The following is a 27,914-nucleotide window of genomic DNA, read 5'->3' as shown; positions in this document are numbered from 1 at the left end:
CTTTAGGCTGATGGTCTTACATTTTCTGCCTATAATTATGCTGGCTAAGAAGCAGCGGCAGCGTTGAAACGGGCCAAGCAACAGGGGACACACAACGCGCGGTACAAGCAACAAAATCGGTGCTGTTCCCGGAAGCGTTAAATCGAATATTGGATATGTCACAAAGGAAGAGGGAAAGGTATTGTATTCCAACACCGTGCCCGTAAGCCAATTATCGTCGAGGACGAGGACATTTGCTTGGTGTGTCTCAGCGCTGTGTCTCGCTGTGGCTATGATGGACAATGGAGCAGTGCACGGTACGCACTTAGCAAGAAGTTGCAACGTTAGATACGCTATCGATTTGGAGGTTCTCCGTTCGGTCTTTGGATGTGCCGTTGCGTTCGTTCGCGTGTCTTTTGAACCACCGCCGAGGCACTACAAAGCCGCCGACATGCAGTCACGAGGATCTATCGGAGTGTAATAGGGGTATAATAAGACCGGCCGGACCGGCGCGTACTGAAAACAGCTGGGCACGATGGCGATGGCGGCTTCCCCAGCACAAGCGGCACACGAACGCACGCACGCATTAGGCGTGTGCCGAGATTGGCGAAACGAAACCGGGCAGGTTAGGTGACCGGGGTGCCTTCTTCGATCGGTGCGTCGGTGTCGATTTTGTAGGGCCATTCGCGATGTATCACCGGACCGATGTCGCCGTTCAGGATGGCGATCAGCTCGTCCAGGAATCGTACATCGTCCAGATCGTCTGAGAGTTTCTTCGCGTCGGCAATGAGGCGGTTAGTAGTCGCTTCCAAGGACTGCGGGAAAGGGGGAATGGTGAACAAAATGGGGGTTTTAGCATTTGGGGCAAATATTGTAATCCCAGGGACCCTGCTTACCAGTATGTCATTATGCAGCTCGACCGATTTGTACATGAGCGAGTGGATGTTCGTGTCGAGCTTGCCGATCTCCTCGATCTTGTCCGATATGTCGTCGATCATGCTCGATGCGGTCGAGCTGCAGCTCGTCTGCCCCGAGGAGCTGGACGAGTCGAACACGCTGGGCGTCTTGCGGCGAAAGTTTTGCAGCTGGAAGCTGTTCAGTATGCTAGACTCGAGCAGCCCGAACGTGCGGTACCGCTCGTTGCGACGCGTCACGCTGTCCCGCCATCTGTCGGACAGTGTGTTGTCGCACCGGTAGTCCTCGTCGCTGGTCGAAACGTGAACGTTCGGATCGGTGTCCTCGGAATGCTGCTGTTGCTGCTGGTGGTGATGATGGTGATGGCGATGATGTACGCTTTGTGCATCGTCTAGCTGGCGCCGGCCGGTAGGGCTGGAGGTGGTAGATTTTGGCTGGTGGAAGGGCGAGGTGCGCAACAGACCGCAGCAGCAGTTGACGTTGAGGTTGGTCGGGTTGATGTCCGTCTGCTCGAGCTCCTCGTACAGGGTGAGCGCATTTTCTTCGTCCGTAGAAAGCGTAAACTCTAGCTTTGGTAGCCGTTCGTCCACGGGGTTCATCTGTGTGTATATAGGGTAAAGAAAAAGAATGAAACAATTTAAACATAAAGTTGTAAAACTGGTAGAAGTGTTGAAAGAAGGTCAATTTCACTACATTAGGATAGGTGCAATCATCAATTCTCATGAGTTGAGTAATGAGTATTTAATATGCGCACTGGTTACGCAGATCAGGTATAAAAGCATGGAATCACTAGTACCACAGTCATACAGCAAGTCTACCCACTACCGTCAACTGCTCTTGTTTGAAACATCTAACCATACCCAACCCAACCCACAGCAATGAAGGCTACTCTGTTCTTCCTGGTCGTCGTCCTGTGCGTCGTGGCTATCTCTGCCAACAGCAGTGAGCAGCATGGCAAGGGACAGGGCAAGGGCAAAGGAAAGGAACAAGCTTCCGCTGGAGCTGCCGATGGCTCGAAAGTAGGCGTTGGCAACGGCAAGGGCAAGGGACAGGAGAAGGGCGACGCTGCATCCCGTGCTGAGGCTGGCCGTGCCCATGCTCAGAATGGAGGAAAGGGCCAGGAGAAGGCCAAGGAGCACGGAAAGGGCAAGGGAAAGAACTGAACGGAACATACGGAAATAAAATGATACATTATAGCTAAACAAACATACATTTGTAGTTATTTGATAACACATCAAAACAATACATGTGAGCTGATTGAAAGAAAATGATCGTGAAGAGGGAATCCTACGGAAAGTGTTTCAAACCATGTTATACTTAAGAAGCTTCATTTTCTCTATGACAGTTGTCGCTTTTCCTGGAGTGTTTGCTAACTGCTGTCGCATCATATCGCAACAAAACTATGGTAATATATTGTAACTCAGTGAAATAATGCCGATGAAATGGTTTATATTCTACTGTAGACTATAACTCCTGTTAAATTCTCATGGACCAGTTTGATACACGTTGTGCTATGAATGATGTAAATGAATCTGAACTGAACACATATAGAGTAATGCGAACAGAATCATCGTGGTTTTGAGTATTGGAGCCGTCCATCAGACTAAATGAATATCTGTTATGATGTAGCTGACCATGTTTGCATCATATTTACTAGTCAAGGAATGCACTTGAATGTCGAGTAATTCATGACATAATATCAAACTTACGAATATGTGTGGTGTAGAAAATATATAAATTATATTATATATTCGTTCCAAACAAAAATCACATTTTTCCTCAGTTAAAACACTGGCGATGACTCTTTATCAATTATCGATCAAGAGAGCGATCCATATTTGGTGGGGGTTCTTTGATCAGACGGTTTTGAGGAAGACACGGATGTGGAAAGACAACAGCATAAGGTGTTGGACTCGAGCCTCAAATAGAAGACATTTAACTAGGATATATTTGCAAATGATCACCTGCATATCAGTAGCTTGATCATCTTACAGAGATTGAATACAACAAGGAATGGTGAAACGCATGAACTTGCTGCATGAATCACATTTCATACATGATCATGTGCCAGATCATTACTCTTCATTTTCATCTTATTTGGCATAACCATTTACTGCCTGCAGTGTTCATTTTCTTGATCGTAATTTAATAGCTTTACACGCGCATTATTCTCACTAATGATGATGTTGGTTGACTATAAATACCGACGAACAACCCTCGAAACAGCACAACTAGCCCAGCTACCAGCAGCTTAACCAACCAGCCAACCTAGCTCCAACCAACCAATCCAACCCTGTCCAACCAACAATGAAGGCTACTCTGTTCTTCCTGGTCGTCGTCCTGTGCGCAGTGGCTCTGGCTGCTCCACAATCCGAACAGAAGCGGGGTGGAAAGGGAAAGTCCGAAGTACAGGGCAAGGGCAACCGACAGGGCGAGTCGGGATCGATGGAGGATGGACAGCAGGGTGGTAGTTCGGAGGAGAGCCAAGGTGGAAAGGGCGGAAAGGGCGGAAAGGGCGGCAAGGGTGGCAAGGGAGGAAAGGGCGGTATGGACCGTGAGATGGAAGGCTCGTCGCGTCGCATGGAGAGCCCGAAAGGAAAGGGAAAGCAGGAGCAGCAGAAGGAACACGGCAAGGGCCGTGAAAATGGCAAGGGCAAGAAGAACTAAGGTGACGATTGGTTCGAGCGATGGTTGAACAATAAAGCATCTTGAAAACAAACCAAAGAAACTTATTTGTGCAGAGTATGAGGAACGCAATCCGAACAAACGCAAAAACGTTTCCGTAAATGATGTTGATATTTATGTGGAAGGTTGTTGATATAACTGAACTTCAACGATATGATCTTTGAATCAACAGTTTGGTCTTTGCCTAGTTTATCTGCAATCCGAGGTTCTCTGCCGCCTACTCGATCCCTTGGTAAGCTTCTGCTACATAGGAGTGCCGCACACCATTGATGTCTATATCATCAGCATATGCCAGGATATGGGTTGACTCATAGAAGATGGTTCCCGAAGCTTCCAACCTCGAGTCCTGGATGGCCCTCTCTGGCGCTAAGTAGAATATGAGACAGGCAAGCTCGTCCCCCTGGCGCAGACCTTTAATGGTAGCAAAAAGCCTTGAGAGTTTTCCCTCAACCTTCACCTGGCAAGTGATGTTGGTCATAGTCATTTTAACTAACCGTATCAGTTTGGCCGGGATTCCAAAAGTGGCTTTTGATAAAAGGAATTTTAGTGTTTTGATAATTATGAGAATTTCTTGGAATTACCTGCTAAACATGCATGGAAAGACTACCAAGTGGCACATTGATTTTGTTTATGTTTTGGAACGTGTGAACCACGATTAATGCAGGGAAGATCGTCGAAATGAATCAGCAGTTGAGCTGATCGGACAATGTTAGAAGTCATGATAATAAGTCGAATATGTCGTATGTTAAAGATCTTCTACGAACTATTCGCAAACATAATCAATCAAGTGTTAAGAGCTTAGAAGTTCGATCAATGTATTGACATTACGATCTTCTTTCAGTTGGCGTAACGTTCTACGCGGCCATGCCGGCTTACATTACCTATACAGGCTTTCGAGACTTAATTCATTACCACGTAGCTAGATAGTCAATCCTTGCTACGGGGGGACGGTTCATTCTGAGCTTGAACCCATGACGGGCATGTTATTAAGTCGTTCGAGTTGACGACTGTACCACGGGACCGCCCGACATTACGATCTATTAAGTGATATTAGGCCATTATTTCTTATTTTCGGTCAAGTTGGTCATTAATGTATGTCCTTGGACAATATCCAGTTGCAATTTTCTTGATCGCAATTTGATAGCTTGACACGTATGTTATTCTCACTAACGATCATATTGGTTGACTATAAATATCGATGAACTAGCCTCGAAACAGCACAACTAGCCCAGCTACCACCAGCTTAACCAACCAGCCAACCTAGCTCCAACCAACCAATCCAACCCTGTCGAACCAACAATGAAGGCTACTCTGTTCTTCCTGGTCGTCGTCCTGTGCGCAGTGGCTCTGGCTGCTCCACAATCCGAACAGAAGCGGGGTGGAAAGGGAAAGTCCGAAGTACAGGGCAAGGGCAAGGGCAACAGACAGGACGAGTCGGGATCGATGGAGGATGGACAACAGGGTGGTAGCTCGGAGGAGAGCCAAGGTGGAAAGGGCGGAAAGGGTGGCAAGGGAGGAAAGGGTGGCAAGGGAGGAAAGGGCGGTATGGATCGTGAGATGGAAGGATCGTCGCGTCGCATGGAGAGCCCGAAAGGAAAGGGAAAGCAGGAGCAGCAGAAGGAACACGGCAAGGGCCGTGAAAATGGCAAGGGCAAGAAGAACTAAAGTGACGATTGGTTCGAGCGATGGTTGAACAATAAAGCATCTTGAAAACAAAACCAAAAGTTTTACGTGTGCAGAGTATGAGGAACGCAATCCGAACAAACGCAAACACATTTCCATAAATGTTGTTGATATTTACGTGGAAGGTTGTTGATATAACCGACCTTCGACGATATGATCTTTGGTATTTCTAATGATCTTACTTATCCGGCGCTACTAGTACTTTGCGGTCTTGGCTTGCCTCAGGAGTGTCCGAAACCACTCATGGTCTCGCGCTTTCGTCTGCCAATCCGTTATCACGGCCTCAATGGTGGACGCCGCAACGACATCTTGCGACCTCAATTTGGGCCTAACATGCCTCCTCTGTTCTTGCGGACAACAGCCCATCGGAGCCTGGCATGCTTGATACGCTGCACGACAATGAGGTCACCGTACATCTCGCATAGCTCGTCGTTATAACGGCTCCTCCATTGTCCTTCCACCCATACAGGGTCAGGAATCCTTCAAAGCATCTTTCTCTCGAACGCGGCTAAGAGGGTTTTGTCATATTTGGACAGTGTCCATGTCTCAGAGGCGTATGTTAGCACCGGTACTATATAGGAGCCATATATTGCCTGTTTCGTTCGTTGCAACAGGTTCTTTGAGGTGAACTGAATGCTCAGGCCGTATAAAGACCGGTTGGTAGCCAGCATCCTTGCGTGCAACTCAGCTACCACGCTATTGTCGTTGCAGACCTTTGACCCGAGGTAGGTGAATTCTGAAATGACTTCAAAAGGGCGTTCATCTATCTGTATGTCACGCCTATGTAGGTTTGGATTTGTTATTGGTAGGTCCGCTGATGTTGCCACCATCAGTTTGGTCTTTGCCTAGTTTATCTGAGATCCGAGGTTTTCCGAGGATCAGTTGAGCTGATCGGACAATGTTAGTGTTGTGATCGTATTGTTGCTCACCCCTGGATCGCGGCTGGAGACAGTCGCCGATACCAGTCAGGCGGCCGACGCAACGGCGAGGCGAAACTAGATAGGCAAGGCGAAATCTGGAGAGTTAGGAGAATTAGAATTAGGAGAATTAGAATTAAGGAATTGCTCTCTCTCTTCCGATCTGGCTTTGGTGGCGAACGGTTGTGTGTCAGCGCGGCACGGATGTTATCATTTTACTTATAATATAAGTTGTAAATTGTAGTTTGTGTTCGCGTCATTATTTTCAACGCTTCATCGGTCATCCGAACACAAAAGTTAGAAGTCATGATAATAAGACGAATATATCATATGTTAAAGATCTTCTACGAACTATTCGCAAACATAATCAATCAAGTAAGAAAAGCTTAGATGTTCGATCAATGCGTTGACATTACGATCTATTAAGTAATATTACGCCATTATTTCTCATTTTTAGTGATTTTGGCCATCGCTGTTTGTCCTTGAACAATATCCAGTTGCAATTTTCTTGATCGCAATTTAATAGTAATAATTGCCATTTAATAGTAATTTAATAGTAATAATTGACACGTATGTTATTGTCACTAACGATCATGTTGGTTGACTATAAATATCGATGAACTAGCCTCGAAACAGCACAACCAGCCCAGCTACCAGCAGCTTAACCAACCAGCCATCCTAGCTCCAACCAACCAATCCAACCCTGTCCAACCAACAATGAAGGCTACTCTGTTCTTCCTGGTCGTCGTCCTGTGCGCAGTGGCTCTGGCTGCTCCACAATCCGAACAGAAGCGGGGTGGAAAGGGAAAGTCCGAAGTACAGGGCAAGGGCAAGGGCAACCGACAGGGCGAGTCGGGATCGATGGAGGACGGACAGCAGGGTGGTAGCTCGGAGGAGAGCCAAGGTGGAAAGGGCGGAAAAGGCGGAAAGGGTGGCAAGGGAGGAAAGGGCGGTATGGATCGTGAGATGGAAGGCTCGTCGCGTCGCATGGAGAGCCCGAAAGGAAAGGGAAAGCAGGAGCAGCAGAAGGAACACGGCAAGGGCCGTGAAAATGGCAAAGGCAAGAAGAACTAAGGTGACGATTGGTTCGAGCGATGGTTGAACAATAAAGCAGCTTGAAAACAAACCAAAGAAACTTATTTGTGCAGAGTATGAGGAACGCAATCCGAACAAACGCAAAAACATTTCCGTAAATGATGTTGATATTTATGTGGAAGGTTGTTGATATAACTGAACTTCAACGATATGATCTTTGAATCAACAGTTTGGTCTTTGCCTAGTTTATCTGCAATCCGAGGTTCTCTGCCGCCTACTCGATCCCTTGGTAGGCTTCTGCTACATAGGAGTGCCGCACACCATTGATGTCTATATCATCAGCATATGCCAGGATATGGGTTGACTCATAGAAGATGGTTCCCGAAGCTTCCAACCTCGAGTCCTGGATGGCCCTCTCTGGCGCTAAGTAGAATATGAGACAGGCAAGCTCGTCCCCCTGGCGCAGACCTTTAATGGTAGCAAAAAGCCTTGAGAGTTTTCCCTCAACCTTCACCTGGCAAGTGATGTTGGTCATAGTCATTTTAACTAACCGTATCAGTTTGGCCGGGATTCCAAAAGTGGCTTTTGATAAAAGGAATTTTAGTGTTTTGATAATTATGAGAATTTCTTGGAATTACCTGCTAAACATGCATGGAAAGACTACCAAGTGGCACATTGATTTTGTTTATGTTTTGGAACGTGTGAACCACGATTAATGCAGGGAAGATCGTCGAAATGAATCAGCAGTTGAGCTGATCGGACAATGTTAGAAGTCATGATAATAAGACGAATATATCATATGTTAAAGATCTTCTACGAACTATTCGCAAACATAATCAATCAAGTGTTAAGAGCTTAGAAGTTCGATCAATGTATTGACATTACGATCTTCTTTTAGTTGGCGTAACATTCTACGCGGCCATGCCGGCTTACATTACCTATACAGGCTTTCGAGACTTAATTCATTACCACGTAGCTAGATAGTCAATCCTTGCTACGAAGGGACGGTTCATTCTGAGCTTGAACCCATGACGGGCATGTTATTGAGTCGTTCGAGTTGACGACTGTACCACGGGACCGCCCGACATTACGATCTATTAAGTGATATTAGGCCATTATTTCTCATTTTTAGTCATTTTGGCCATCGCTGTTTGTCCTTGAACAATATCCAGTTGCAATTTTCTTGATCGCAATTTAATAGCTTGACAAGTATGTTAATATCACTAACGATCATGTTGGTTGACTATAAATACTGATGAACAACCCTCGAAAAAACACAACCAGCTCAGCTACCAGCAGCTTAACCAACCACCCAACCCAGCTCACCAACCCAACTCAACCCACAACAATGAAGGCTACTCTGTTCTTCCTGGTCGTCGTCCTGTGCGTCGTGGCTATCTCTGCCAACAGCAGTGAGCAGCATGGCAAGGGACAGGGCAAGGGCAAAGGAAAGGAACAAGCTTCCGCTGGAGCTGCCGATGGCTCGAAAGTAGGCGTTGGCAACGGCAAGGGCAAGGGACAGGAGAAGGGCGACGCTGCATCCCGTGCTGAGGCTGGCCGTGCCCATGCTCAGAATGGAGGAAAGGGCCAGGAGAAGACCAAGGAGCACGGAAAGGGCAAGGGAAAGAACTGAACGGAACATACGGAAATAAAATGATACATTATAGCTAAACATACATACATTTGTAGTTATTTGATAACACATCAAAACAATACATGTGAGCTGATTGAAAGAAATGATCATGAAGAGTGTTTGCTAACTGCTGTCGCATCATATCGCAACAAAACTATGGTAATATATTGTAACTCAGTGAAATAATGCCGATGGAATGGTTTATATTCTACTGTAGACTATAACTCCTGTTAAATGCTCATGGACCAGTATGATACACGTTGTGCTATGAATGATGTAAATGAATCTGAACTGAACCCATATACCGTAATGCGAACAGAATCATCGTGGTTTTGAGTATTGGAGCCGTCCATCAGACTAAATGAATATCTGTTATGATGTAGCTGACCATGTTTGCATCATATTTACTAGTCAAGGAATGCACTTGAATGTCGAGTAATTCATGACATAATATCAAACTTACGAATATGTGTGGTGTAGAAAATATATAAATTATATTATATATTCGTTCCAAACAAAAATCACATTTTTCCTCAGTTAAAACACTGGCGATGACTCTTTATCAATTATCGATCAAGAGAGCGATCCATATTTGGTGGGGGTTCTTTGATCAGACGGTTTTGAGGAAGACACGGATGTGGAAAGACAACAGCATAAGGTGTTGGACTCGAGCCTCAAATAGAAGACATTTAACTAGGATATATTTGCAAATGATCACCTGCATATCAGTAGCTCGATCATCTTACAGAGATTGAATACAACAAGGAATGGAGAAACGCATGAACTTGCTGCATGAATCACATTTCATACATGATCATGTGCCAGATCATTTTTCTTTATTTTCATCTTATTAGGCATAACCATTTACTGCCTGCAGTGTTCATTTTCTTGATCGCAATTTAATAGCTTTACACGGGTATTATTCTCACTAATGATGATGTTGGTTGACTATAAATATCGATGAACTAGCCTCGAAACAGCACAACTAGCCCAGCTACCAGCAGCTTAACCAACCAGCCATCCTAGCTCCAACCAACCAATCCAACCCTGTCGAACCAACAATGAAGGCTACTCTGTTCTTCCTGGTCGTCGTCCTGTGCGCAGTGGCTCTGGCTGCTCCACAATCCGAACAGAAGCGGGGTGGAAAGGGAAAGTCCGAAGTACAGGGCAAGGGCAAGGGCAATCGACAGGGCGAGTCGGGATCGATGGAGGACGGACAGCAGGGTGCTAGCTCGGAGGAGAGCCAAGGTGGAAAGGGCGGAAAGGGCGGAAAGGGTGGCAAGGGAGGAAAGGGCGGTATGGATCGTGAGATGGAAGGATCGTCGCGTCGCATGGAGAGCCCGAAAGGAAAGGGAAAGCAGGAGCAGCAGAAGGAACACGGCAAGGGCCGTGAAAATGGCAAGGGCAAGAAGAACTAAGGTGACGATTGGTTCGAGCGATGGTTGAACAATAAAGCATCTTGAAAACAAACCAAAGAAACTTATTTGTGCAGAGTATGAGGAACGCAATCCGAACAAACGCAAAAACGTTTCCGTAAATGATGTTGATATTTATGTGGAAGGTTGTTGATATAACTGAACTTCAACGATATGATCTTTGAATCAACAGTTTGGTCTTTGCCTAGTTTATCTGCAATCCGAGGTTCTCTGCCGCCTACTCGATCCCTTGGTAGGCTTCTGCTACATAGGAGTGCCGCACACCATTGATGTCTATATCATCAGCATATGCCAGGATATGGGTTGACTCATAGAAGATGGTTCCCGAAGCTTCCAACCTCAAGTCCTGGATGGCCCTCTCTGGCGCTAAGTAGAATATGAGACAGGCAAGCTCGTCCCCCTGGCGCAGACCTTTAATGGTAGCAAAAAGCCTTGAGAGTTTTCCCTCAACCTTCACCTGGCAAGTGATGTTGGTCATAGTCATTTTAACTAACCGTATCAGTTTGGCCGGGATTCCAAAAGTGGCTTTTGATAAAAGGAATTTTAGTGTTTTGATAATTATGAGAATTTCTTGGAATTACCTGCTAAACATGCATGGAAAGACTACCAAGTGGCACATTGATTTTGTTTATGTTTTGGAACGTGTGAACCACGATTAATGCAGGGAAGATCGTCGAAATGAATCAGCAGTTGAGCTGATCGGACAATGTTAGAAGTCATGATAATAAGTCGAATATGTCGTATGTTAAAGATCTTCTACGAACTATTCGCAAACATAATCAATCAAGTGTTAAGAGCTTAGAAGTTCGATCAATGTATTGACATTACGATCTTCTTTCAGTTGGCGTAACGTTCTACGCGGCCATGCCGGCTTACATTACCTATACAGGCTTTCGAGACTTAATTCATTACCACGTAGCTAGATAGTCAATCCTTGCTACGGGGGGACGGTTCATTCTGAGCTTGAACCCATGACGGGCATGTTATTAAGTCGTTCGAGTTGACGACTGTACCACGGGACCGCCCGACATTACGATCTATTAAGTGATATTAGGCCATTATTTCTTATTTTCGGTCAAGTTGGTCATTAATGTATGTCCTTGGACAATATCCAGTTGCAATTTTCTTGATCGCAATTTGATAGCTTGACACGTATGTTATTCTCACTAACGATCATATTGGTTGACTATAAATATCGATGAACTAGCCTCGAAACAGCACAACTAGCCCAGCTACCAGCAGCTTAACCAACCAGCCAACCTAGCTCCAACCAACCAATCCAACCCTGTCGAACCAACAATGAAGGCTACTCTGTTCTTCCTGGTCGTCGTCCTGTGCGCAGTGGCTCTGGCTGCTCCACAATCCGAACAGAAGCGGGGTGGAAAGGGAAAGTCCGAAGTACAGGGCAAGGGCAAGGGCAACAGACAGGACGAGTCGGGATCGCTGGAGGATGGACAGCAGGGTGGTAGCTCGGAGGAGAGCCAAGGTGGAAAGGGCGGAAAGGGTGGCAAGGGAGGAAAGGGTGGCAAGGGAGGAAAGGGCGGTATGGATCGTGAGATGGAAGGATCGTCGCGTCGCATGGAGAGCCCGAAAGGAAAGGGAAAGCAGGAGCAGCAGAAGGAACACGGCAAGGGCCGTGAAAATGGCAAGGGCAAGAAGAACTAAAGTGACGATTGGTTCGAGCGATGGTTGAACAATAAAGCATCTTGAAAACAAAACCAAAAGTTTTACGTGTGCAGAGTATGAGGAACGCAATCCGAACAAACGCAAACACATTTCCATAAATGTTGTTGATATTTACGTGGAAGGTTGTTGATATAACCGACCTTCGACGATATGATCTTTGGTATTTCTAATGATCTTACTTATCCGGCGCTACTAGTACTTTGCGGTCTTGGCTTGCCTCAGGAGTGTCCGAAACCACTCATGGTCTCGCGCTTTCGTCTGCCAATCCGTTATCACGGCCTCAATGGTGGATGCCGCAACGACATCTTGCGACCTCAATTTGGGCCTAACATGCCTCCTCTGTTCTTGCGGACAACAGCCCATCGGAGCCTGGCATGCTTGATACGCTGCACGACAATGAGGTCACCGTACATCTCGCATAGCTCGTCGTTATAACGGCTCCTCCATTGTCCTTCCACCCATACAGGGTCAGGAATCCTTCAAAGCATCTTTCTCTCGAACGCGGCTAAGAGGGTTTTGTCATATTTGGACAGTGTCCATGTCTCAGAGGCGTATGTTAGCACCGGTACTATATAGGAGCCATATATTGCCTGTTTCGTTCGTTGCAACAGGTTCTTTGAGGTGAACTGAATGCTCAGGCCGTATAAAGACCGGTTGGTAGCCAGCATCCTTGCGTGCAACTCAGCTACCACGCTATCGTCGTTGCAGACCTTTGACCCGAGGTAGGTGAATTCTGAAATGACTTCAAAAGGGCGTTCATCTATCTGTATGTCACGCCTATGTAGGTTTGGATTTGTTATTGGTAGGTCCGCTGATGTTGCCACCATCAGTTTGGTCTTTGCCTAGTTTATCTGAGATCCGAGGTTTTCCGAGGATCAGTTGAGCTGATCGGACAATGTTAGTGTTGTGATCGTATTGTTGCTCACCCCTGGATCGCGGCTGGAGACAGTCGCCGATACCAGTCAGGCGGCCGACGCAACGGCGAGGCGAAACTAGATAGGCAAGGCGAAATCTGGAGAGTTAGGAGAATTAGAATTAGGAGAATTAGAATTAAGGAATTGCTCTCTCTCTTCCGATCTGGCTTTGGTGGCGAACGGTTGTGTGTCAGCGCGGCACGGATGTTATCATTTTACTTATAATATAAGTTGTAAATTGTAGTTTGTGTTCGCGTCATTATTTTCAACGCTTCATCGGTCATCCGAACACAAAAGTTAGAAGTCATGATAATAAGACGAATATATCATATGTTAAAGATCTTCTACGAACTATTCGCAAACATAATCAATCAAGTAAGAAAAGCTTAGATGTTCGATCAATGCGTTGACATTACGATCTATTAAGTAATATTACGCCATTATTTCTCATTTTTAGTGATTTTGGCCATCGCTGTTTGTCCTTGAACAATATCCAGTTGCAATTTTCTTGATCGCAATTTAATAGTAATAATTGCCATTTAATAGTAATTTAATAGTAATAATTGACACGTATGTTATTGTCACTAACGATCATGTTGGTTGACTATAAATATCGATGAACTAGCCTCGAAACAGCACAACCAGCCCAGCTACCAGCAGCTTAACCAACCAGCCATCCTAGCTCCAACCAACCAATCCAACCCTGTCCAACCAACAATGAAGGCTACTCTGTTCTTCCTGGTCGTCGTCCTGTGCGCAGTGGCTCTGGCTGCTCCACAATCCGAACAGAAGCGGGGTGGAAAGGGAAAGTCCGAAGTACAGGGCAAGGGCAAGGGCAACCGACAGGGCGAGTCGGGATCGATGGAGGACGGACAGCAGGGTGGTAGCTCGGAGGAGAGCCAAGGTGGAAAGGGCGGAAAAGGCGGAAAGGGTGGCAAGGGAGGAAAGGGCGGTATGGATCGTGAGATGGAAGGCTCGTCGCGTCGCATGGAGAGCCCGAAAGGAAAGGGAAAGCAGGAGCAGCAGAAGGAACACGGCAAGGGCCGTGAAAATGGCAAAGGCAAGAAGAACTAAGGTGACGATTGGTTCGAGCGATGGTTGAACAATAAAGCAGCTTGAAAACAAACCAAAGAAACTTATTTGTGCAGAGTATGAGGAACGCAATCCGAACAAACGCAAAAACATTTCCGTAAATGATGTTGATATTTATGTGGAAGGTTGTTGATATAACTGAACTTCAACGATATGATCTTTGAATCAACAGTTTGGTCTTTGCCTAGTTTATCTGCAATCCGAGGTTCTCTGCCGCCTACTCGATCCCTTGGTAGGCTTCTGCTACATAGGAGTGCCGCACACCATTGATGTCTATATCATCAGCATATGCCAGGATATGGGTTGACTCATAGAAGATGGTTCCCGAAGCTTCCAACCTCGAGTCCTGGATGGCCCTCTCTGGCGCTAAGTAGAATATGAGACAGGCAAGCTCGTCCCCCTGGCGCAGACCTTTAATGGTAGCAAAAAGCCTTGAGAGTTTTCCCTCAACCTTCACCTGGCAAGTGATGTTGGTCATAGTCATTTTAACTAACCGTATCAGTTTGGCCGGGATTCCAAAAGTGGCTTTTGATAAAAGGAATTTTAGTGTTTTGATAATTATGAGAATTTCTTGGAATTACCTGCTAAACATGCATGGAAAGACTACCAAGTGGCACATTGATTTTGTTTATGTTTTGGAACGTGTGAACCACGATTAATGCAGGGAAGATCGTCGAAATGAATCAGCAGTTGAGCTGATCGGACAATGTTAGAAGTCATGATAATAAGACGAATATATCATATGTTAAAGATCTTCTACGAACTATTCGCAAACATAATCAATCAAGTGTTAAGAGCTTAGAAGTTCGATCAATGTATTGACATTACGATCTTCTTTTAGTTGGCGTAACATTCTACGCGGCCATGCCGGCTTACATTACCTATACAGGCTTTCGAGACTTAATTCATTACCACGTAGCTAGATAGTCAATCCTTGCTACGAAGGGACGGTTCATTCTGAGCTTGAACCCATGACGGGCATGTTATTGAGTCGTTCGAGTTGACGACTGTACCACGGGACCGCCCGACATTACGATCTATTAAGTGATATTAGGCCATTATTTCTCATTTTTAGTCATTTTGGCCATCGCTGTTTGTCCTTGAACAATATCCAGTTGCAATTTTCTTGATCGCAATTTAATAGCTTGACAAGTATGTTAATATCACTAACGATCATGTTGGTTGACTATAAATACTGATGAACAACCCTCGAAAAAACACAACCAGCTCAGCTACCAGCAGCTTAACCAACCACCCAACCCAGCTCACCAACCCAACTCAACCCACAACAATGAAGGCTACTCTGTTCTTCCTGGTCGTCGTCCTGTGCGTCGTGGCTATCTCTGCCAACAGCAGTGAGCAGCATGGCAAGGGACAGGGCAAGGGCAAAGGAAAGGAACAAGCTTCCGCTGGAGCTGCCGATGGCTCGAAAGTAGGCGTTGGCAACGGCAAGGGCAAGGGACAGGAGAAGGGCGACGCTGCATCCCGTGCTGAGGCTGGCCGTGCCCATGCTCAGAATGGAGGAAAGGGCCAGGAGAAGACCAAGGAGCACGGAAAGGGCAAGGGAAAGAACTGAACGGAACATACGGAAATAAAATGATACATTATAGCTAAACATACATACATTTGTAGTTATTTGATAACACATCAAAACAATACATGTGAGCTGATTGAAAGAAATGATCATGAAGAGTGTTTGCTAACTGCTGTCGCATCATATCGCAACAAAACTATGGTAATATATTGTAACTCAGTGAAATAATGCCGATGGAATGGTTTATATTCTACTGTAGACTATAACTCCTGTTAAATGCTCATGGACCAGTATGATACACGTTGTGCTATGAATGATGTAAATGAATCTGAACTGAACCCATATACCGTAATGCGAACAGAATCATCGTGGTTTTGAGTATTGGAGCCGTCCATCAGACTAAATGAATATCTGTTATGATGTAGCTGACCATGTTTGCATCATATTTACTAGTCAAGGAATGCACTTGAATGTCGAGTAATTCATGACATAATATCAAACTTACGAATATGTGTGGTGTAGAAAATATATAAATTATATTATATATTCGTTCCAAACAAAAATCACATTTTTCCTCAGTTAAAACACTGGCGATGACTCTTTATCAATTATCGATCAAGAGAGCGATCCATATTTGGTGGGGGTTCTTTGATCAGACGGTTTTGAGGAAGACACGGATGTGGAAAGACAACAGCATAAGGTGTTGGACTTGAGCCTCAAATAGAAGACATTTAACTAGGATATATTTGCAAATGATCACCTGCATATCAGTAGCTCGATCATCTTACAGAGATTGAATACAACAAGGAATGGAGAAACGCATGAACTTGCTGCATGAATCACATTTCATACATGATCATGTGCCAGATCATTTTTCTTTATTTTCATCTTATTAGGCATAACCATTTACTGCCTGCAGTGTTCATTTTCTTGATCGCAATTTAATAGCTTTACACGGGTATTATTCTCACTAATGATGATGTTGGTTGACTATAAATATCGATGAACTAGCCTCGAAACAGCACAACTAGCCCAGCTACCAGCAGCTTAACCAACCAGCCATCCTAGCTCCAACCAACCAATCCAACCCTGTCGAACCAACAATGAAGGCTACTCTGTTCTTCCTGGTCGTCGTCCTGTGCGCAGTGGCTCTGGCTGCTCCACAATCCGAACAGAAGCGGGGTGGAAAGGGAAAGTCCGAAGTACAGGGCAAGGGCAAGGGCAATCGACAGGGCGAGTCGGGATCGATGGAGGACGGACAGCAGGGTGCTAGCTCGGAGGAGAGCCAAGGTGGAAAGGGCGGAAAGGGCGGAAAGGGTGGCAAGGGAGGAAAGGGCGGTATGGATCGTGAGATGGAAGGATCGTCGCGTCGCATGGAGAGCCCGAAAGGAAAGGGAAAGCAGGAGCAGCAGAAGGAACACGGCAAGGGCCGTGAAAATGGCAAGGGCAAGAAGAACTAAGGTGACGATTGGTTCGAGCGATGGTTGAACAATAAAGCATCTTGAAAACAAACCAAAGAAACTTATTTGTGCAGAGTATGAGGAACGCAATCCGAACAAACGCAAAAACGTTTCCGTAAATGATGTTGATATTTATGTGGAAGGTTGTTGATATAACTGAACTTCAACGATATGATCTTTGAATCAACAGTTTGGTCTTTGCCTAGTTTATCTGCAATCCGAGGTTCTCTGCCGCCTACTCGATCCCTTGGTAGGCTTCTGCTACATAGGAGTGCCGCACACCATTGATGTCTATATCATCAGCATATGCCAGGATATGGGTTGACTCATAGAAGATGGTTCCCGAAGCTTCCAACCTCGAGTCCTGGATGGCCCTCTCTGGCGCTAAGTAGAATATGAGACAGGCAAGCTCGTCCCCCTGGCGCAGACCTTTAATGGTAGCAAAAAGCCTTGAGAGTTTTCCCTCAACCTTCGCCTGGCAAGTGATGTTGGTCATAGTCATTTTAACTAACCGTATCAGTTTGGCCGGGATTCCAAAAGTGGCTTTTGATAAAAGGAATTTTAGTGTTTTGATAATTATGAGAATTTCTTGGAATTACCTGCTAAACATGCATGGAAAGACTACCAAGTGGCACATTGATTTTGTTTATGTTTTGGAACGTGTGAACCACGATTAATGCAGGGAAGATCGTCGAAATGAATCAGCAGTTGAGCTGATCGGACAATGTTAGAAGTCATGATAATAAGTCGAATATGTCGTATGTTAAAGATCTTCTACGAACTATTCGCAAACATAATCAATCAAGTGTTAAGAGCTTAGAAGTTCGATCAATGTATTGACATTACGATCTTCTTTTAGTTGGCGTAACGTTCTACGCGGCCATGCCGGCTTACATTACCTATACAGGCTTTCGAGACTTAATTCATTACCACGTAGCTAGATAGTCAATCCTTGCTACGGGGGGACGGTTCATTCTGAGCTTGAACCCATGACGGGCATGTTATTAAGTCGTTCGAGTTGACGACTGTACCACGGGACCGCCCGACATTACGATCTATTAAGTGATATTAGGCCATTATTTCTTATTTTCGGTCAAGTTGGTCATTAATGTATGTCCTTGGACAATATCCAGTTGCAATTTTCTTGATCGCAATTTGATAGCTTGACACGTATGTTATTCTCACTAACGATCATATTGGTTGACTATAAATATCGATGAACTAGCCTCGAAACAGCACAACTAGCCCAGCTACCACCAGCTTAACCAACCAGCCAACCTAGCTCCAACCAACCAATCCAACCCTGTCGAACCAACAATGAAGGCTACTCTGTTCTTCCTGGTCGTCGTCCTGTGCGCAGTGGCTCTGGCTGCTCCACAATCCGAACAGAAGCGGGGTGGAAAGGGAAAGTCCGAAGTACAGGGCAAGGGCAAGGGCAACAGACAGGACGAGTCGGGATCGATGGAGGATGGACAACAGGGTGGTAGCTCGGAGGAGAGCCAAGGTGGAAAGGGCGGAAAGGGTGGCAAGGGAGGAAAGGGTGGCAAGGGAGGAAAGGGCGGTATGGATCGTGAGATGGAAGGATCGTCGCGTCGCATGGAGAGCCCGAAAGGAAAGGGAAAGCAGGAGCAGCAGAAGGAACACGGCAAGGGCCGTGAAAATGGCAAGGGCAAGAAGAACTAAAGTGACGATTGGTTCGAGCGATGGTTGAACAATAAAGCATCTTGAAAACAAAACCAAAAGTTTTACGTGTGCAGAGTATGAGGAACGCAATCCGAACAAACGCAAACACATTTCCATAAATGTTGTTGATATTTACGTGGAAGGTTGTTGATATAACCGACCTTCGACGATATGATCTTTGGTATTTCTAATGATCTTACTTATCCGGCGCTACTAGTACTTTGCGGTCTTGGCTTGCCTCAGGAGTGTCCGAAACCACTCATGGTCTCGCGCTTTCGTCTGCCAATCCGTTATCACGGCCTCAATGGTGGACGCCGCAACGACATCTTGCGACCTCAATTTGGGCCTAACATGCCTCCTCTGTTCTTGCGGACAACAGCCCATCGGAGCCTGGCATGCTTGATACGCTGCACGACAATGAGGTCACAGTACATCTCGCATAGCTCGTCGTTATAACGGCTCCTCCATTGTCCTTCCACCCATACAGGGTCAGGAATCCTTCAAAGCATCTTTCTCTCGAACGCGGCTAAGAGGGTTTTGTCATATTTGGACAGTGTCCATGTCTCAGAGGCGTATGTTAGCACCGGTACTATATAGGAGCCATATATTGCCTGTTTCGTTCGTTGCAACAGGTTCTTTGAGGTGAACTGAATGCTCAGGCCGTATAAAGACCGGTTGGTAGCCAGCATCCTTGCGTGCAACTCAGCTACCACGCTATTGTCGTTGCAGACCTTTGACCCGAGATAGGTGAATTGTGAAACGACTTTAAAAGTGCGTTCACCTATCTGTACGTCACGCCTATGTAGGTTTGGATTTGTTATTGGTAGGTCCGCTGATGTTGCCACCATCAGTTTGGTCTTTGCCTAGTTTATCTGAGATCCGAGGTTTTCCGAGGATCAGTTGAGCTGATCGGACAATGTTAGTGTTGTGATCGTATTGTTGCTCACCCCTGGATCGCGGCTGGAGACAGTCGCCGATACCAGTCAGGCGGCCGACGCAACGGCGAGGCGAAACTAGATAGGCAAGGCGAAATCTGGAGAGTTAGGAGAATTAGAATTAGGAGAATTAGAATTAAGGAATTGCTCTCTCTCTTCCGATCTGGCTTTGGTGGCGAACGGTTGTGTGTCAGCGCGGCACGGATGTTATCATTTTACTTATAATATAAGTTGTAAATTGTAGTTTGTGTTCGCGTCATTATTTTCAACGCTTCATCGGTCATCCGAACACAAAAGTTAGAAGTCATGATAATAAGACGAATATATCATATGTTAAAGATCTTCTACGAACTATTCGCAAACATAATCAATCAAGTGTTAAGAGCTTAGAAGTTCGATCAATGTATTGACATTACGATCTTCTTTTAGTTGGCGTAACGTTCTATGCAGCCATGCCGGCTTACATTACCTATACAGGCTTTCGAGACTTAATTCATTACCTTACGTAGCTAGATAGTCAATCCTTGCTACGGGGGGACGGTTCATTCTAAGCTTGAACCCATGACGGGCATGTTATTGAGTCGTTCGAGTTGACGACTGTACCACGGGACCGCCCGACATTACGATCTATTAAGTGATATTACGCCATTATTTATCATTTTCGGTCAAGTTGGTCATCGCTGTTTGTTCTTGAACAATATCCAGTTGCAATTTTCTTGATCGCAATTTAATAGCTTGACACGTATGTTATTCTCACTAACGATCATGTTGGTTGACTATAAATACTGATGAACTAGCCTCGAAACAACACAACCAGCCCAGCTACCAGCAGCTTAACCAACCACCCAACCCAGCTCACCAACCCAACTCAACCCACAACAATGAAGGCTACTCTGTTCTTCTTGGTCGTCGTCCTGTGCGTCGTGGCTATCTCTGCCAACAGCAGTGAGCAGCATGGCAAGGGACAGGGCAAGGGCAAAGGAAAGGAACAAGCTTCCGCTGGAGCTGCCGATGGCTCGAAAGTAGGCGTTGGCAACGGCAAGGGCAAGGGACAGGAGAAGGGCGACGCTGTATCCCGTGCTGAGGCTGGTCGTGCCCACGCTCAGAATGGAGGAAAGGGCCAGGAGAAGGCCAAGGAGCACGGAAAGGGCAAGGGAAAGAACTGAACGGAACATACGGAAATAAAATGATACATTATAGCTAAACATACAAACATTTGTTGTTATTTGATAACATATCAAAACAATACATGTGAGATGATTGAAAGAAAATGATCGTGAAGAGGGAATCCTATGAAAAGCGTCTTAAACCATGTTATACTTAAGAAGCTTCACTTTCCCTTTGACAGTTGTCGCTTTTTCTGGAGTGTTTGCTAACTGATGTCGCATCATATCGCAACAAAACTATGGTAATATATTGTAACTCAGTGAAATAATGCTGAAGAAATGGTGTTTATTCCACTGTAGACAACAGCTCCTGTTAAATGCTCAAGGACCAGTATGATACACGTTGCGCTAAGAAGGATGTAAATGAATCTGAACTGAACAAATATAGCGTCATGAGAATAGTTTGAATCAATGTGGTATTAAGTATTGGAGCAGTCCATTAGATTAATTGAATATCTTTTGTGATGCAACTGACCACGTTTGAATGTTATTTTCTAGTAAAGGAATGCACTTGAATGTCGAGCAATTCGTGACATAATATCCAACATCCAATACGTGTGGTGTAGAAAATATACAAATAATATTATATATTCGTTTCAAAAAAAAATCTCGTTATTTCTCAGCTGAATCACTGGCGATAACTCTTGATCAATCATAGATCAAGAGAGGGCTTTTTATTTTGTGATACCTTTGAACAGACGGTTTTGACCAAGACACGTATGTGGAAAGATAACACTATAAGGTGTTGAACTCGATACCCAAGTAGAAGTAACTTGACTAGGATATATTTGCAAATGATCACCTGCCGATCAGTAGCTCGATTAATTTACTATCTAATACATGATCATGGGGCAGATCAGTACTATTCATTTTCATCCTATTAGGCATAACCATTTACTGCATGCAGTGTTCATTTTCTTGATCGCAAGTTAATAGCTTGACACGGGCATTATTCGCACTAATGTCCATATTGGCTACTATAAATACTGATGAAAAACACTCGAAACAACACAACCAGCCCAGCTACCAGCAGCTTAACCAACCACCCAACCCAGCTCACCAACTCAACTCAACCCACAACAATGAAGGCTACTCTGTTCTTCCTGGTCGTCGTCCTGTGCGTCGTGGCTATCTCTGCCAACAGCAGTGAGCAGCATGGCAAGGGACAGGGCAAGGGCAAAGGAAAGGAACAAGCTTCCGCTGGAGCTGCCGATGGCTCGAAAGTAGGCGTTGGCAACGGCAAGGGCAAGGGACAGGAGAAGGGCGACGCTGCATCCCGTGCTGAGGCTGGTCGTGCCCACGCTCAGAATGGAGGAAAGGGCCAGGAGAAGGCCAAGGAGCACGGAAAGGGCAAGGGAAAGAACTGAACGGAACATACGGAAATAAAATGATACATTATAGCTAAACAAACATACATTTGTAGTTATTTGATAACACAGTAAAATATTTATGTATTTATTTATTTAAATTTAGTTTAGCGTTACTTTCAATGAGAACTTTATCTTAAAAGTGCTAATTAAAAGTGCTTTTATTTCTGATAATATGCTAGTTAGCATATTAGTCTCTTATGTAGTATAAAGTAGTCAAAGAATACATTCTCATTTCGTGAGCTTCGCGTGATATAACAAACTTACCAATGGTGGTAGGGTACAAAATATGCAAATAATATGTTTTATTCGTTCTTCGTTGCCATGATCACCGCATCCATCAGCAAAAAGCCGGCGAAAACGCTTGATCCAGCATCGGTGATCGTTGCGATCTAGTTTTAGTGGAATCTATCTAATATAGCATGCAATTTTGAAGATCATATCGTCGAAGGTCGGTTAAATCAACAACCTTCCAAGGAAACATTAACAACATTTATGGAGACGTTTTTGCGTTTGTTCGGATTGCGTTCCTCGTACTCTGCACACGTAAGTCTTTTTGTTTTGTTTTCAAGATGCTTTATTTTTCAACCATCACTCGAACCAATCGTCACCTTAGTTCTTCTTGCCCTTACCATTTTCACGGCCCGTGCCCTTCATTGAGCAGAAGAACAGAGTAGCCTTCATTGTTGGTTGAACTGAGTTGGTTTGGACGGTTTCAAATAGTAGGCACGAAATGATAAATTCTATCGCCTTCCGATGGTCTTTTATACGGATGGTCATGCGTAGTGCGGTTATTATAATGTAATTTAGTTATGTACTGATCGTTTTTAAATGTGTCTAATATGCATGTTGTTTTAAGGTTGCAAATGCGGCAACTATTTTTAACATCTTACGCCTGTATATAAAAGGCCTTGTAGTAAACCATTCTTCCAGTGCCTTGTCTATCACAATGGGAACTATAAGAACTCTGTTGCTTCAGGTGTTGGTCGTTTCGTTCGTGGCAGCTACGGCCGGAACCAAATCTCAGCTAAACACAGAGCAGGATAAACCTTCAACCGAAAGCTCAGAAGAGTACAATCACTATCGGGTACGTCGTTCACTGTCTCCAGGCAACACTGGGCTATCAACGTTCCCGCCTATCAAACCAAAAGCCGCGCTTCCGGGTACAAATGCTTTGCCCTACCGAGCGCCGGTTGCCGTAAAAGGACCAGTGAGTGTTGAGACCACGAAACTATCAGTTACCTTGCCTAAAACTCCACCCAAAGGACTGGCCACGGAAAAGAGCTTAAGCGTAGTAAATCGCATGAACATTCCTATACAACCTGCACAACCAGCAAAGATGCCACTGCCCATTTCACCACTGGAATTCGTACCCAAACATGAGCAGCATGTTAGTGAATCTAACGACCAACCATCTCGTAGCAGTAGCCCCGGCAAAGGGAAGAAGAAAGGCCATGCAAAGAATGGAAAGCATAATGGCCGAGGAAATGGGAAGCAACGTGATGATGCGAAGGACAGCTCTAGTGAGGAGAGCGCGAAATGGTAGAAGGTATTTATCGACACATTCCTGTTTACATAACGCTAGCTGGTGACGAAAGACAATGCATATTCAAGAAAATAAATATTAAATATTCTCTGCTTCAATCCCATTACACACGTGATCCAATGATCAAGATTAGGAATATTTTTTGTTTCGCCGTCAGACAGTTGTTTGTTGAGATTACACACCAGCTGGGCACCACTTTCAAGCTATTGATTGGTCTCCGTTACATCCGGACGTACTATCAAAAAACGTCAGATTTTGGAATACTGTCTTATCAGCACACTGGTTTTACGGGTAACGGTTTGCTAAGATTTTGAACAGCAAATTTAAAATTTCAATTAATTGAAAAAAATCCGTTAAGAGATATGAAATGGAGTGAAATAAAAAAAATAAAAATAGACGTGTTCTCATGAGTCATAAACGGGACATGAGCAAGTGTTCCAGCAATCAATGCAATAAGCTGCTGAAGCATTCCAAGGGTTCAGTGTTGCTTGTTGATTGAACTGAGTGTATAAAAACGGAGGTGAATATCCACTGAGTAGAGGATCATGCATTATGCAAACACCAATAGTGATGGGTTTCTTTTTACAAGATTCACTGTTCAGTTTCAGCTTGCTCGCTGAAGAATAGAAACTAACGAACCACATCACTTCACTAATTGCCCGTATCGCCCCTAGCGCTATGCGGGCATGATTGGAACAGCCACGTAGCAGGGAAAACACTCTCCAAAGCAAACCTAACACATTGCCACCAAACAGTCGATGGCCCATACACGTGTCTGTTGCGGGATGGTGTTTAACGTGTTCACATGCACGGTGCTACCGGACTATCGGATGGTGTGTGGAGCATTTGTGATAAATTGAATTATTAACAGCAATCATTAGGACAAGAGAGGGAAGTGGCACACAGGGTAGTTCCGAGCAGGAGGCAGTAAACAATCATTTCCAGCTAGCAATGGAAGGTATAAGTAAAGTAGAATCTTGTAATAAAAAGGAAGTTATTCAAAGATAGCCTCTCATCATAGTTTATTACTGTATCTTATTGTGTATTAGTTTACCATGCCTATTGAACTCGTGTGGAAAATCGAAAAGTCGTCTAACAGATCAAATGCTGCTATAAGCACATTCTTTTGATCGAGCTCTTAACTTCACTCATAAAACCTTGGTCCGAATTACAGGGTTGTTCGAGTGAACTATGTGAACTGTAGCATTCATCGATCGTGAGATGCTTTTCAACAGCAATTACATACTTGTGACAGCTGGGCAGTTGAAAAATGTCTCTGTTTGCATATGAAAGCGACTTGGAACACGCTGCATTTTGTTTCTTTTGTGCACAACGGCTTATGGTTTCACGAATATAACAATGCAAATTTGCGGTAATGACATATGATTATCGAAAAGAAGCTCTAAAACCCTTCAAATGTTGAAACTAGTTACACTAAAGATGGATACTGCTTAAAATATTCTTCTATACACCGACTTCATCTTAGAGTCACCCTGTACAAAATAGCATCAACTTCTGTGTACGTACCGTATCCATTTAACGCTGTTCGATGGTCAAGTTTACGGACGGCGGCAATCAGTGGGTGAGATCAGCAGTTGTTTAGCAATCCGATGACCGGAAGCATGACTTTTTCAACACACACAAACACACACACACACACAACAAGTTGATTGGCACAGAACAGTTCCGCGACAAAACAGCAGCAGTACACTTTACTGGATCTGTCTCGCTGCAACCTGTACCACTCGCCTGCACATTAGATAACAAATTGAAAGGCCACTCATAAACACGCGCACTGACGGCACAATCAACGGCTGCGACACTCTCGCTAGTTCGGGCTGGTGGATTGAAGGAGGATATGTATAAGATTATACCACTGCAGCCGTAAACGTTGGAAATAGCTCGCCCCCCCCTGGAAAAGCAAAGACAGAAGAAAACAGAAAGAACATCTCTCAGCTTTTCCTTGGGTGGCCCGCGCAACGGCATTGGCTTCCAAGCGCTTCGACGCGTGTTTGGATTACTTCAGCCGGTGTTGTATTTGTTGTTGTTGTTGCTACTAGTGCACACTCGCGGAATCCGAAACCATACGGGGAGGGGTAGGGGTTGGTGGTGGTAACGCAACAAGCCGCACTAGATGACGCACATTCTGCGAGGTGCAATTTCGAAGATTTCGACGTACGGAGGAAGGTTGTTGGTTTTGTTTTTTTGTGTCGAAGCACAATTTTCGCGATTTCACTCCGTGACCTCCATGGTCAGCTCCTCACCGTTTGGCCGAGAACGCAGAGGCATTGGGGTTGAACCGTCATTGTATCCTCCAAACGGTGTGTGTGTGTGTGTGTCTGTGTTGTGGAATGTTTTTGTTTCCGTTTGTGTTTGTAGGGGGGTGGTAAGGTTGTGGAACACGAAAAAATTGGAGAAGTATTACGCAAAAAGGCGCTGTTAGAAAGGAAGCTTCTTATCCAGCTTAGCGGATAGAATTACCATTCCGGTGGGTGATCCCACCTGGGGGGAAGAAGAGGGTGTATCGAATGAAATGGACACTCGAGGTTTTGCTTTGTGTTTTTGGGGGCTCAGGGAACACCCACTTGGGCAACACTGTGATAGTAGAGCCTCAAGTGGCGGATGGAGCCATTTGGATTGAAAGTTAGATGATAACACACCTCAACAACTCGACGCGCTATAACAACAAATAGAAAAAACACACACCCACAAACACACACACACACACACACTTGTCACTGCTGCAATCAGCGGACGTATCCACACTTCCTCGTGTTAGCTGCGTCACGTTACTTTTAGCGCGTACGCTCGTTACTTCACCACTGATTAGCGGGTTTTGCCACAAGAAAACCGAAAAGTTGCGAAAAAACACAAAACCACTAGCCGGTGAAACAGTTGCAGCAGTTTACTACCCGTACATGGTACGTACAACCGTGTTGGGACCAGCCTTTTTGAGGTTAGTGCGTATGATTGATCGCGCTCGATCGTAGGCAGCGAAACGCGTCTAGCATTGAAACCTACCAACACCACACACTCACACACACACACGGTGATGCACCGTTTTTTCAATGTCGTTCTTTGCACCACTTGACGCAGCCAACTGGAGGGCTGAGGCGTGAGGCGTGCGCACTCACGTCCGAACCACAACGTCCGATAGATGCGCGAAGTTGCGTTAGGCATGCAAGCCGAGCTCATTGCGCTATCATCGCCCATCATCGTCTAGCATCATTACCTGGCCGGGCTGAGAGTCGCACCAACCCCTTCTCTCCCTACCGGGCACTGTGGTTGCGTGTGAGGGTGTGGTGTTTATTTTTAACCGCCTGGCCTACTGCCGTTCACCCACTGTGCTTATGCTGCGTAGCGACGGCGGCAGCATGATGCGTGTGTACGCTCACTCACACCGCACACGCTCAACTGCGACAATCGCGCGCCCCCTCCGGCGGACGGGTTGGGGTTGCGCGATGCTGCTCGGGACAAATTTAATAAACACTTGGCCGGATCGAACTCCCCCCCCCCCCTCCCCACCCCTCATACCGTGGACGAAAAGGGGAAACACAAATGGCCGGTCGTCGGTTTTGCACGGCGTGCGGAAAAAATGGAACAGCACAAGTGGTTCACGTAACGGTCGAAACTCACACAGAAATGGGAAATACAAAAACAAAAAAACACTAACACACACAGCTGTCTAATGCTTTTACTTTTCTCGATTCGTTTCACTTTCTCGATCGTTTACTCGGTGGGAAAACAGAAGGGAGAGTCACAGAAACACACATACACACACACAGAGCGAATGATTAGGTTTCACCTGATAGGTTACATCCGCGCCCCAATCGGCTCTGTCGGATCGATTTTGCTCCGTTCGATCACAGCGTCAAACGGGCCAGCGCTACTGTACGATTCGCTAACAGGCAGCCGTCCGGAAAGATTCAGGAGGAAATGAGCACCGTCACACACACATAAACACACGCACAGCAGGCGGTACACGATATCCGTGGAAAATGCGGTGCGCGCACACTTGGATCCCTTCCCGACGGAATTTTCTTTAATTTCTCGACACAACGCAACGAACGAAGACGTTGGGGCAAGGCGACGGGAAGAAGGGTGCTGGTGATTATGAGGGGAGTGAAAATAGACAACGGAAACCTACGGCTGCGTGCGAAGCTAAACACTGCACACTCAGTAACTGCGGCCTGCCTCGACGGGTGCCGCTAACGAAATGATGGTCCGTCTGCCCCGATGGTGTTTGCT

General features: G+C 45.4%; 3 protein-coding genes across 8 annotated transcripts; 2 read left to right on the top strand and 1 right to left on the bottom strand.

Moving 5' to 3' along the window:
* Positions 1–46: 46 nt before the first annotated feature.
* On the bottom strand, positions 47–27,914 carry LOC120948098 (lateral signaling target protein 2 homolog). Of its 5 annotated transcripts, none has more exons than XM_040364088.2 (4): positions 27,814–27,914; positions 25,194–25,504; positions 876–1,493; positions 47–794 (listed from the first exon to the last, which is right to left on the bottom strand). In XM_040364088.2, exons 2-4 carry the CDS (start codon positions 25,200–25,202, stop codon positions 606–608), a joined length of 816 nt encoding a protein of 271 aa, XP_040220022.2. In that variant the 5' UTR covers positions 25,203–25,504; positions 27,814–27,914; the 3' UTR covers positions 47–605. The 5 variants fall into 5 exon arrangements, with proteins under 5 accessions (XP_040220022.2, XP_049461766.1, XP_049461765.1 ...); XM_049605809.1 differs by having other exon boundaries at positions 25,194–25,578; positions 27,814–27,900; XM_049605808.1 differs by lacking the exon at positions 27,814–27,914 and adding an exon at positions 26,688–27,102 and having other exon boundaries at positions 25,194–25,578.
* LOC125906544 (eggshell protein 2A-like) lies at positions 4,800–17,031 on the top strand. Of its 2 annotated transcripts, none has more exons than XM_049605811.1 (2): positions 4,800–7,083; positions 16,800–17,031. In XM_049605811.1, exon 1 carries the CDS (start codon positions 4,879–4,881, stop codon positions 5,242–5,244), a length of 366 nt encoding a protein of 121 aa, XP_049461768.1. In that variant the 5' UTR covers positions 4,800–4,878; the 3' UTR covers positions 5,245–7,083; positions 16,800–17,031. The 2 variants fall into 2 exon arrangements, with proteins under 2 accessions (XP_049461768.1, XP_049461769.1); XM_049605812.1 differs by lacking the exon at positions 4,800–7,083 and adding an exon at positions 9,853–11,769.
* Positions 13,511–22,167, top strand: LOC120948100 (eggshell protein 2A-like). The gene is made up of 2 exons (XM_049605810.1): positions 13,511–13,787; positions 18,474–22,167. Exons 1-2 carry the CDS (start codon positions 13,601–13,603, stop codon positions 18,650–18,652), a joined length of 366 nt encoding a protein of 121 aa, XP_049461767.1. The 5' UTR covers positions 13,511–13,600; the 3' UTR covers positions 18,653–22,167.

The sequence above is a fragment of the Anopheles coluzzii genome, chromosome 2, assembly GCF_943734685.1.
Source record: "Anopheles coluzzii chromosome 2, AcolN3, whole genome shotgun sequence".
Taxonomy (NCBI): Eukaryota; Metazoa; Arthropoda; class Insecta; order Diptera; family Culicidae; genus Anopheles; species Anopheles coluzzii.
The sequence above is the reverse complement of the archived record's forward strand: the minus strand, read 5'-3'. Positions and strand labels throughout refer to the sequence as shown.